General features: G+C 44.2%; 1 protein-coding gene across 1 annotated transcript in view; it reads right to left on the reverse strand.

Moving 5' to 3' along the window:
- Positions 1–12,024: 12,024 nt before the first annotated feature.
- IQCH (IQ motif containing H) overlaps positions 12,025–12,987 on the reverse strand; it is a 208,742-nt gene continuing 207,779 nt past the window's right edge. Inside the window, exon 19 of the mRNA XM_075535753.1 lies at positions 12,025–12,141. Coding sequence (XP_075391868.1) covers positions 12,025–12,141 — 117 coding nt within the window. The remainder of the gene's footprint in view (positions 12,142–12,987) is intronic.

The following is a 12,987-nucleotide window of genomic DNA, read 5'->3' on the forward strand; positions in this document are numbered from 1 at the left end:
TCCGCTTACGTTCCTGAGGCACAGTCTTCTCTGCCTTGAATGCTGAGAGGCACATCTCCACAAGTCTCCTTTGGCGTCTTCGTCTTCCATCTTCACTTGCTCAACACAGGCCAGAGTTGCTGCATTTTCACACTTAGTCCCCGATGTCAACCAAGGAAATGAAAAATCAGATGATACTTCCAGCTGTGTTTCCTGAAGGATGTGTGTTGGGACATTTTCAGAAACTTCACATCCAAACGGTCTGAATTTGTCAGCATGTTCTTGGCATGTTAAAGTTGTGAAATTGCCTCTCAATTTCCTAATAAACTTATTTCAACCAGCAAAAAAAAAATTAGATGTCTCGGCTGATATTCGGGTCGGCTTATACTCGACTGTATGTGGTATCTTTTTCGTGTCCTCTGCTGAGAAGCTAAGCCTCCTGAAGCTTTCAATGAACCAGGATTGCAATTTGAATGTGTTTATTTTGCGATCAATGGGAGGTCTGTTGTTTTCTGGTCAAGTTTACGGGAACATGATTTCATCGTAATATTCATTATGTGGCAACTACAATAGACTTAGGTGTGGCCTTTTGTTTCTGGGAGCTGTAATTAGCCATCTGGCCTATTTTATAACAGTTAAATAAAAAATTTCTTAAAATGTAGCATTTTCTCTTTCTGGCTGAAAAATATACTCATATATGTATATATATATATATATATATATATATATATATATATATATATATATATATATATATATATATATATATATATATACACTTACATGTAGGAAAATTGTGGAAGCAGAACAAAATGGCAAAGAAACACTTGGGGAAAACCATTAAAAAAAAAAACACCCCCAAACAACTGTTTGCTGATAAATGCCAAAAATATCTTATCCTGTGTTACATTTAGGGTTTTCTTAAAACAAAAGTTGTTTTTACCAACAGATTTCTAAACAGCAGGGACATGCTTATTATTTACTGTTTTGGTATCTTTCCCTCATTTACATAAGCACCCTAGAAACCAGCAGTTTAAAACTAATAACAGCCAGAGCCCGCCATCATTTGCAATAAAGTTTCGCAACCATGAGTTCGATTGTTAGAGTGAAAAATAAACCTATATATGTGGTTATGAAGTGGTTTGTGGGGAAAGTGTATAATCACATTTCAAAGTTAGAACTTCCCTTTGAAGTAGCAATGTAATAATAATACTTAAACATTTATATAGAACACTTTATCTCGGAAACCCTCTTGTAGCATTGGCCAATTAATCTCCACTGCTTCCCTAAGGAGCAGCTGCAACTAGCTGCCATTTTTCTAGTTAGAAAATTGAGGAAGGTCTGACCAAACCAGAGGGGGAGGGCCGTGCAGGTTACTTTATGCCCCTTATCCGTCCAGGGGTGTGGCAGTTAGATTTGATGCCATCTTGAACCCATGGGCAGTGTAGGGGTGGAGTCGAACCTGTCAATCAGGTCACAGCCTGATGATACCTTCTTGGGAATGTAGCCTTTCAACAAGAGGCAGTGAGAACTCCTCCTCCTCTCTCTGCCCCTTCACTTTCCTGCTTGCTGGGACTCTTCCTGTCACCAGAGGCAGCCCTGGGGGGTGGGGGGCACCCAAACCTGAGAGCCGTGGCATTCTGCAGTCTTTCCACTGACTTTGGATCCACACCCTGGAGCCACGCAATTCTGCGCCCACTGACCCGTGTCTTCCTGCCTTGCGCTTCACCTTTCTTTGTCATCAGCCTGTAGCTACTCGAGTCTGAAGAGGGCCGGGCCATCATCGGACCCATGGTCTTGCGTTGGCCTGGGCAGGGACTTCTGCTTGATCGAAAGCTCTTTCTTACACACTATGAGTGTCACTGGTTTTGTTTCTCTAGACAACCCAGCCTAACTCATGTGACTTTGTGGGATGTTAGCTCATAGTACTATGTGTCAGCCTTTATTCCCCACTGACAAAATCACCAATAAAACAAACAAGCGGCCATCTAACTCAGAAACAACAAAGCCCACATGGAAGAAGCACACCAGCCTGTGTGACCACGAGCTGTTGAAGGAATCAGGTATCAGGCATCATAAGAACAACAACAAAAAAAATCATATCATAGTGAATGAGGGGGGGAGTGTGGAGTGGAGACCCAAAACCCATTTGTAGGCCACTGGACATCCCCTTATATAAGGGTCTCTGGGGAGGAGACGAGCCAGTCAGGGTGTGATGTACCACCGATGAAAAATATAACTTTCCTCTAGTTCCTAAATGCTTCCTCCCCCTCCTCCACTATCATGATGCCAATTTTACCTTACAAATCTGTCTAGCCCAGAGGATGTACACTGGTACAGATAGGAACTGGAAACACAGGGAATCCAGGGCGGTTGATCCCTTCAGGACCAGTGGTGAGAGTGGCGATACTGGGAGGGTGCGTTGGAAAGAGGGAACCGATACAAGGATCTACATGTGACCTCCTCCCTGGGGGACAGACAACAGAAGAGTGGGCGAAGAGAGACGTCAGACAGGGCAAGATATGACAAAATAATAATTTATAAATTATCAAAGGATTTATGAAGGAGGGGGAATTGGGGAGGGCGGAGTAAAAATGAGGAGCTGATGCCAGGGGCTTAGGTGGAGAGCAAATGTTCTGAGAATGATGAGGGCAATGAATGTACAAACGTACTTTACACAATTGATGTATGTATGGATTGTGATAAGAGTTGTATGAGTTCCTAATAAAACAATACAAAAGTAAAATAAAATAAAAGACCAAAAATGTTGTGAATATTATCGCAATTAGCCTCAGGATTTTGATACGGCCCTTCACACCCTGTGACACACCTTTTGAAAGGAATGAGACACAGAAAAGACACTGAAGAGTCACATCGCATTTCATCTACACTTGTAATAAATGGGACCAAACTTCTTTCAATGATAAAAGCAAAGTCACCTCCATCCTCATCCTTATCTTGGTCACTTAATTTTTATTTTTCTAAATAAGATTTACTAAAGAGTTGAACAAATTTGTTAAGCACATTAAAGCCAGAGGAACAGTAAAATAAAACTAATGAACATTTACATTTTTGGAAATATAATTAATGTATGCTTGAGAAATTCAGAAAGATAAACATTTAAATGTTAAAATACTTATTACCTTCCCCGCAGGGACAGTGTTGGGAATTAATGAGATAACAAATGCAAAGCACATTGAGCTCTTTCAAAGAAAGGTGCCCAGTGAATACAAATGATTATTAATTGTTAAAGCGATTGGATGGTTACTAATATATTACTTATAATACACATTTCTACACTTGAAAGTAAAGATGCTTGCAATTCTTGTTATTAGGCACGTTGAGCTGGTTGGTAGCAGCCTATAGCAGCCCCAGGTTAAACGGGAAAACAATCACTGCCATTCCCGGGTCAGCCTCGCCCTTGCTGCTCCCTCCGGCAGAGCACAGGGTTGCCTCAGCAGGTCAAACCACACGACTGCCCAAGTGTGAAATCCTCCACTTGACCAAGTGTGAAATCCTTCTCTAAGGACTCTGTCTCATGTAACAGGTCCCAAGTATGGGAGACAAAGTCTCACTTCTGTATGGCTTCCAGTCAAGATTAGTTTGTCCTCCTGGCAGCCCTTGGCATGTCCAATATTCTTTGCCAACACCTTCATGCTAAGGGAGTCGTTCTTCAGTCTGCACTGTTCATTGTACCCATGAGGCAACTGAACACACCACCGCTCAGGGCAGGTGCATCTTTGTCCGCAGAGGGACAGCTCTGCTTCCGAACACTTTACCGAGGTGTTTTGCGGCAGGGCCACCCAATGACTGCATCCCTGGATTCCATCTATCATGATGTTGACGTCTTGGTGATGTAGTGGTGAAATGTTGTACGGCAATCCTCAAGGTCGGCAGTTCAAAACCACCACCCTGCTCCTCCAGAGAAAGATGAGACTTTCTATCCCATAAGAAGTTACAGTTTGGGCTCACAGGAGCAGCCCTCCCTGTCCTACCAAGTCACTATGAGTTGGCATCGACTGGATGAAAGTGAGAAAGGCAGTAAAGTGATCCTGATGTTGCTCCTTGATCCAGTTGTGAGAAGTTTTGTTTTCCGTATACTGAGGTGTGATCCACATTGAAGGCTTTAGTCTTTGATCGTCATTAGGGAGTGCTTCAAGTTCTTCTCGCTTCCAATAGGCAAGGTTGCGTCATCTGTATAGGCATATGGCAAGGTTGTGTCATCTGCAATAGGCAAGGTTGTTAATGAGTCAGGATTCACCCACTCCTGTTGCTGCTTTCTTCTTCACATAATCCAGCTTCTGGGATTACCGTATATACTCGAGTATAAGCTGACCCAATACCAGTCGAGGCACCTAATTTTACCACAAAACTGCATTAAAAGTGTGCTGAAAAACTCGGCTTATACTCAAGTATATATGGTATTTGCTTAGTACACAGATTGAAACAGTGTGGTGAAAACATACAATTTACAACGCCGGTGGACACTTTCCTGTGTGAAACTATGCAGTCCCCCTTTGTTCTGTTAGAAAGACCGCCTCTTGTCACCTGTGTAGGTTCCTTTGCGTGAGTACAATGAGGTGTTCTGTCATTCCCTTTCTTCACAATGCTATCCCTAATTTATTATTCTCGACACACTGAATGCCTTTGCACAATGAACAAGGTACAGGCTAACATGTTTCTGTTTTTCTTTGCTTCCAACCAAGATCTGTTGACATCAGCAATGGTACCCCTCATGCCACAGCCTCTTCTGAATCCAGGTTGCATCCCTGGCAGTTCTCTGTGAATGTACGGCGACATCAACTTTGGAATTTTCTTCAGGAACATTTCACTTGCATGTGGTAGGAATGATCTGATGAGGTAATGTCTGCATTCTGTTGGCTCATCCTCAGAATGGGGACAAATGTTAACTCTTCCAGTCAGTTGAAAAGGCAGCTGTCTTCCGAGTTTTTTGTCTGAGTGTTTCTAGCATTGCATCTGTTAGTTGAAACATTTAAATTGATTTCTGTCCATTCTTAGAACCTTGCCTTTTAGCTAATGTCTGCAGTGCCGCTTGGGTTCTTTCTTCAGTACTAAGAGTTCCTGATCAGAAACGATCTCCCCAAATCGTTGAACGTCTACTAGATTTTTCGGTACAGTGACCCTGTGTATTCTCCCCCATTTTATTTTCCTGCTTCCTGCATCATTCCATGTTTTTCTTACAGAATCCTTGGATATTTCAATATGAAGCTTGACTCTTCTTCAGTTCTTTCAGCTTGAGATATGCTGAGTCTGTTTTTCCTTTGGTTTTCTAATTTATGTCTTTGCACATTTCATTATAATAATTTTATACCTTTTTATAGTTATAATACTCTTATAGCTTTGAAATCTTTTGTTCAGCTCATTTACTTCACCATTTCTTCCATTTTCTTTAGCTACTCTCTATTCAAGAGCATGTTTCATAGTCTCTCTTTAAAATACTTTTATTGGGGGCTCTCACATCTCTTATCACAATCCATACATTCCTCCAGCGTGTCAAGCACATTTGCACATATGCCGCCATCATCATTTTCAAAGCATTCTCTTCCCGCTTGAGCCCCTGATAAGAACTCTCCATTTCTGCCCCTCCCTCACCCACGAAGCCTTGATAAGTTATAGATTATTTTTTCCATATCTTACATTGTCCTCCATCGCTCCTCACCCACTTTTCCATTATTCATCCCCCTGGGAGGGGGTTCTAGATTGATCCTTGTGATCAATTCCCTCTTTCTCCCCCCAACCTCTCCCAATCCTCCTGGTATCTCTACTCTCCTTGTTGACTCTGAGGGGTTTATCTATCCTGGATTCCCTGTGTTGTGGGCTCTTATCTGTAGCTGTGTGCATGCTCTGGTTTAATCTGATTTGTAAAGTAGAATTGAGGTCATGATAGTGGGGGGAAGGAAGCATTACAGAACTAGAGGAAAGTTGTGTGTTTCATCGGTGCTGTACTGCACCCTGACTGGCTCATCTCTTCCCTGTGATTCCTCTGTGAGGGCATGTCCAAATGTCTACAGATGGGCATTTGGTGTCTCCTCCATGCCCCCTCACCCATTCACCTTGGGTATGGTTTTATTCTGGGTCTTAGCATAGCCTCTTGTGACATTCACTTTTGTTGTTGTTGCTGTTTTTAGTGATCTTTTGTTTCTTCAGGTATGATGTTCTTGATCTCATCCCACAACTCATCATCCTCAGTCATTAGTGTTCAGTGAATCAAATCTATCCTTGAGATGGTCTGTAAATGCAGGTGAAGTACAGTCACGATTGTATTTTGGCTTTTGTAGACTTGTTTTCATTTTCTTCTCGTTCATCTAGAACTTGCATGTGAACAATTGATGGGCTATTCTACAGTCAACCCCTGGCCTATCATATTGAGCCCCGGTGACATTGAGCTTTCCCAAAATCTTTTCCCACAGATATAGTCGATTAGATTCCTGTGCACACTCTAGAAAAGTCCTGTGTTTGCTGCTGAAAATGTCATCTGCAGTGCAACAGCTACCGGTCTTGCAAAATTCTATCCGTTATCCATCCAGTGTTGTTTCCATCACCACGTACTGACTGATGCTTTCCAGGTACTAATGCATACATAGTCTTGTGTTCAACTTTTGCATTTTAGGCACCACCAATTATCAGTGCATCTTGATTGCCTGTTTGCTCAATTTCAGACTGCCAAAATTGGGGAAAATCAGAAATTTCCTCACCTTTGGGATACATGGCTATTGTGTAAATGTGAATCGCATTAAGTGGTCTGCTTAGCAGGGGGATGGTTATTATCCTGTCACCGAAAGTATTGTATTTTAGGATAGGGGTTGAATTGTGCATAGTAGGACAATGTGATCCTATTACTCTTCAATTTGCCATTCCTCCTGGCTGGGGTAGGTACATACTTCATGTCAACTTGAAGATCTGTAAATGTAGAGGTGGAGGTTAGCCTGGCAATTAGGTCATAGCCTGATGGTGACTCCTTGTGGCTGTGCCTTCTCATAAGGAGAGAGCTGGGAACTTCCTCTCTCTATTTGCCTTCACCTTCCTGCTGGTGAGTCACTCTGAGACCTGCCAGAGCGCTGGGGTGCTGCCCCCACCACTAGATCCACACAACTTGGCGCCCACCAGCCTGTGATCTTCCTGCATTCTGCACCATTGCTTGTGACTATGTGAGTCTGAAGAGGGGCTTCTGGACTAATATTGGGCTTATAGACCTGAGTTGGACAGGGCTGGATGTTACTCCACATATAATTACTTCTTGATATAAAGCTCTATCTTACACATATATGAGTGTCACCAAATTTGTTTCCCTAGTCAACCTGGCCTAACATGCTTGTATAGTAGACCATATGGTTTTCCGATTCTGAATGGTCACAGCAAGTCAATTTCATTTCAACAATGGCTAGGCTATTTATCTTTTTGCATTCCATTTCATTTTTTGAGAGCTTCCAGTTTTCCTGGATTCCTACTTCATGTGTTCTACACTCTGTTTGCTAACGGCTGTTTGTAGTCGTTCTCATTTGCAGTCGTTAGAGCCACACCAGAAAATGAAAGCTTCACTGTGTCCACATCCTGGAGTCCGCGGGGAGGAGTCAGTTCCTCCCCAGTCATGTTTTGGGAGCCCTTCCAACCTGAGGAGCTCAGCTTCCATCACAGTTTAAGACAATGTTCTGCTGTTATTCATCAGGGTGGAGAAAGGCCTTCTTCCGAGTCTGTCTTAACCTGGAAGCTGTTGAAACCTGTCTGTCATAGGTGACCCTACTGGTGGTACTGGAAATACATATGACATAGGTTCCAGCCTCGCAGCCACATGCAAGCCACCCAGCACAATAAGCTGACAGATGAGTGGCGGGGCCAATACGGAACCCTTTGGACCCAATAAAGGAAACCACGCTCCCCCTGCGCCTGCCAGGTCTCTCTACATCGTCCTATGTCTTCGGAAGCTTCTCCACTTCCAGATCCTCCTGCGTTTCCCCTTTATGCCTCCATCAGTCTTACAGAGCCGTCAGCACAGGAGGCTTGCCCAACGCCGTCTCTGTCTTCTTACTCCCTCTGACCACACAACTGCAGTGCCATGCCGTGCCGGGCTTTATTGTGTTAGCAGCAGATGTGTGTAAATCAGACAGTTCCTCTGCACTTTAAACAACACAGATTTGGGTGTTTAAAGAAAATAAGGTGAAAATTCCTTTGACCATTTAGGTCAAGTGGAACAGCTCCTTGTACTTTAAACAGCATCTTAGAATTTGTGATAAAAAAAAGAATTTCTGATTAAAAGAATACAATCTTGAGAACCGATCTCGGGGATCTACGTGTAACGTCCTCTCTGGGGGATGGGCAATGGGAAGGTGGGTGAGGGGAGATGCCGGGCAGTGTAAGATAACATAAAATCATAATTTATAAACTATTAAGGGTTCATGGGGGAGGCGGGAGGAAGGGGGCAGGGAAAAAAGGAAAATGAGCTGATTCCAGGAATCCAGGTGGAAGACAAATTTTGAGAATGACGAGGGCAACGAATGTATAAGGGTGCTTTACACAATTGATGTATGTATGGATTGTGATAAGAGTTGTATGAGCCCCAATAAAATGATTTATTAAATTAAAAAGAGAGTTTTCAAATGTTACTGCAAAAATGAACTACCTGACAAAAACAACAAAGCTTTTTGTTAAGATTTTTAAAAAAGCCTAAAAGAATATAATCTCATTCTCTTTTCACTAGCTTGAAGATGTGGGTGAGGTCAAAAGAAAAACAATATACTGAAAGGTCATTTATTATTTCATGCAGTTACGACTTAAATAAGAACAATAAAAGAGGCACAAAATGAAATGATAAGAAAGTTTTAATATATACATGAGAAATTTAAATAATATCTGACAAAAACAAAACTGTTAAGATACTTCTATATTGCTTCTTGATTGGCATCTTCACTTGCACTATTCTGAGCATCATCAGCCGTGTGGTTTCTCCTTAATCGTCTTTTCACTGTAGGAGTAGGAGCCCATTTCTTTAGATGCAGCGGTTCTCAACCTGTGGGTCATGACCCCCTTGGGGGTCGAATGACCCTTTCACAGGGCTCACCTGATTCCTAACAGTAGCAAAATGACAGTTAAGAAGTGGCAACAAAGATAATTGTATGGTTGGGGGGTCACCACAACATGAGGAATTGTACTAAAGGCAGGCATTAGGAAGGTTGAGAACCGCTGCGTCAGAGGTAGGCCAATTAGACCAGAGGCATTGCATTTGATCTGTTAGAAACAGGCAACTTCTCTTCTATGGACTTATTATGTGCATCTTTGAAAAACCCCTTTCAATTTCTGCTGAACTTACAGCAATTGCTTTGATCCTACTTTCAGGACTTGCAGAATCCATTCCCCATAGCTTGTGGGAATTCGGGGCATAATTAAAGCTGAAAGGAAAGAAAGCGTGGCACCCTCTGGCTGTTTGGCACTTTTGGTCTTTGTTTACTGAAGTAAAAAACACATGGGGTTAACATTTCAGTATTTCATCAAAAGTATAGCACATTTTAGGAAATGAATAAATAGATATTACAAACATAGTTATGTACAAAGCTTTCTACCTAAGGATGGAATGAACGTTACTGCGGGCAGGTAGCACATGCTGTTGTGTAGATGAACAGTTAAAAAGAGTAAGGAATAGAAATGTGGGATTTCCACATGTGCGGCTGCCCAGCCGCCCACCTGAGAGAGAACTCTGATTACAAGTACCATCCAGTTTGCCAAAGTCAACGAAAATCTAAGAATTGGTTTTGCTGACCTGGAGCCAACTTGCTGAATCCACTGCGGTCTCTAGAGGAGTGGGAAGCCTGACTTCCTCCGGAGAAGCTGCTCAGGGTTTTCTTACAGCAGCCCAGCAGGAGGGCATGAGAGCCCTTCACTCCATCTTCACTCCCTCACATGTCAAGTGCAAGCATGAGTAGTAGCTACGCAGGGGGTGCTGGGAAGCTCAGCACACGCGCTTTCTGGTACAGCCCATGCGGAGGTCGCAGAAGTGATGGGCAGAGGATACATATATGTAGATGGGTGACGATAGGGAGGTAGGGAGTGGGCACACCTTATCGGTAGAATGACGTTTAATATCCTCATTTATGTGCACTCTTCAAAATCAGCATACAATGGGGAATGTGTAAAGGGAATCCTGGTCAATAATGTGCTCTTCTTCAAAACAACGAAAACATAGCACATCACTTTCAGACTCCTCTTGCCAACAAAGATTTCAGTTTCCCATTAAACTCAAGAGCAGCTCAGGAATGTACCTCGACTATAATGTTTGGGAGAAGTTAGACATTCTGTAAGCGATATTTTTCAGTTACCTTCGGGGACCCGTGGCTCAGGATCTTTTTAACATGTGTGTGGGCTGAAAGTTGACTTCTTTTCATAATGTTCTCTAATTAAAGCCTCTCGCTGGTTTAATCTGGTCCTCTGGCTTCCTCCACTTAATTACTGGAAGTGATGGTTTTATTTCACCAGTGTTTCTCCTATCATTTGGAAGCGATCAATTTGGGGGGAGAGGTTCCGTTTTCTAGCCTCTTCCTAGTGAGATGGATTTGCAGGTAGGCTGCGCTTGGGAACGGTGCACGCTGACACTGCACAGGAGGAAAGCGGTGTGGTTTGAGGGATCAGGCTTGTGGGCCAGAAAAGATACCCGAAGGGAAGCTTGTTGGACCGCTGCCAGCAGCTGGAGGCTCAGGGTGCTGCGCAGAGCCCACGGGCAAACCCCCCAGTGGATGGAAGGGCTTTGTGCGTGGATGGGGTCCCGCGGTGAGGGTGAGCCTGCTGCTGAGCTCAACAATAGAGGCAGTTTTCGTTTGGAGTCTGCAGCAGATGAGCGCCCTGAGCAGACGGAGGGTTTCCCTGGCTCCCAGGACCCGGCCGTGCCAGTGAACTAATGAGTCTCTTGGACCGTATGTCGTCCTGGCTGCGGGGAAGGCTCTGCTTTCCTCCCCGTCAAGTGTCTGGACAATGGGCCGCTCGGATGGATCAGAGCCGGGGAAAACGAGGTCATGGCGCACCTCGCCCGGGCAGGAAACCTGGCTAACCAAAGCATTTCCAGCGACGGCCAACAAAAGCCCCCTCGCACGTAGCGCTGGCTTAATTGTATCGCCGGGATGCTGTGCCCCGAGGACGGGAGCTGCGGTTACGTGATCGGCATGCTGTAGGTGAGGCACGCCTCCCTCTGCCCGGCGTCCACAGTTATTATGATTATTTAAGGGTGATTTCTGAAGATGTAGAGGCTGGTCTATGAAAACAACGATGCGACACGCCTAGCTCACCCTCCTGGAAAGCGGGCTGCGGGGCACCTAGTGTTTGTGGACAAGCACCAAGTGTCCGTGCTCAGCACACCATCATTTTAACAAGTGGCTCCCTGCTGAAGGAAGCGGCCTTCCGTGGAGAAGCACGCAGTCTGCGCGCCTCGCAACGCAGCAACGCAGCTAGCTGCAACCGAGCGCAGGTGCCGCCACCTAGGTACATTCGGGTGCGGGGCTAACTCCACTTGGTGGGAAAGGGACACAAAACAGATCCAAAGTGATGCCACAGTCCTTTAAAATCTAAAGTACATAAAATTTTTTTTGGACGGAAAACGATCAGAAAGCGGGATGGGGTTGGGACTTGCTAGAACAAAACAAAAATGTAAAAGTTCCCAAATCCTGAAGCCTATCAAGTTTAAGATGCAGAAGTCTATCAGTAGGGATTGTAACTTTCTTTATCCGTCCCTCTCCCCACTTGCCACGCCTGCACTTCCCCACCCCCTACCTGCCACTACCCTCCACCTACCACCCTGGCCTCCTACTCCATCTGGGAAGAGACAACAATTGTTCATCACTTTTGTTGAAGACACAGGGTTTAATCAGTAAAATGCAATCACTTAGTAAACAATAAAAGAGCATTATATTACAATCTTACCAAGTTCTGATTTACCTCCCGGTAAAATGAAGCGAATGAACTTTCTAGTCCTAACCATAAGAAATCACATTGCTTTCTCATGTCCTTCCTCCAGACAGGGATCTTCCGATGCGGATGCAGACGGTATCACTTAGCAGGCCTTGAGGGGCTTTTGGGGTCATCTTTAGACCGCTGGTCTTCTGAAAATCTTATTTTGTTTTCCTCTGTTACTCCCAGAATGGACTCCACATCTTCAATGATGCTCTGAAAAGGTGCAATCGTATGAATATTCATTACGTAAAACATCTTACAACATTCCCACCCCCACCCCCACCCCTAAGCATTTGCTACTTTTTGGAGTGAAGTATGGTCTAGGCCAGTTCTAGGAATCCCCGGGTGGCAGACATAGCTAAGCATCGGATTACGAGCTGAAAGGTGGGTGGTTCAAATCTTTCGAGAGGCACGTTGGACAATAAAGCTGCCTGCTTCAGAAAGGTCACTTCCTCGAAATCCTGTGGAGTCGTCCCACTCAACGAGTGTTCCTCTAGCTGGCGACAGGCTATCAACTGTTGGTCACCACTTGATGAAATGAGACTGATGGTAAGAAACTGGAGAGTTATAAAAGGCAATTTTTGTGCCTTTTAAATCTAATAATAATTTTTAAAAACCTAGCCTTTGGGGGTAAGCTTTTGAGTTCCCCTTTTAAAAATTAAGTCATTTGTGTTGTCCTTTACACAAGTATAGAATGATGATGGAAGGGGGTAGTGGAGAAAATGCAAACTAGTCCTTCACTATAGGCAATCTGGGAAGCAGTGGTCTTCCCACACCAATCTCCACGCTGTTGATTGACTCTTATTTCTGGTGAGCCGATAGCACAGAGCAGAACTGCTCTGCTGGACTTTTGAGTCTGTCAGTCAGTCCTTACAGGAGCTGGCCGCTCATCTTTTTCCTGTGAGCAACCTAGGAGGCAGGCAGATACCCCACTCCATCGAGTCCAACTCACAGTGAACCTGGAAGACAGAGTAGAACGGTCTCTGGGTTTCGGAGAGACTCTCATAACTCCTTTCAGGAGCACAGAGCCTCATCTTTCTCCTGAGGAGCGCTGGTGGT

This window comes from Tenrec ecaudatus, chromosome 17, assembly GCF_050624435.1.
Source record: "Tenrec ecaudatus isolate mTenEca1 chromosome 17, mTenEca1.hap1, whole genome shotgun sequence".
Lineage (NCBI taxonomy): Eukaryota > Metazoa > Chordata > Mammalia > Afrosoricida > Tenrecidae > Tenrec > Tenrec ecaudatus.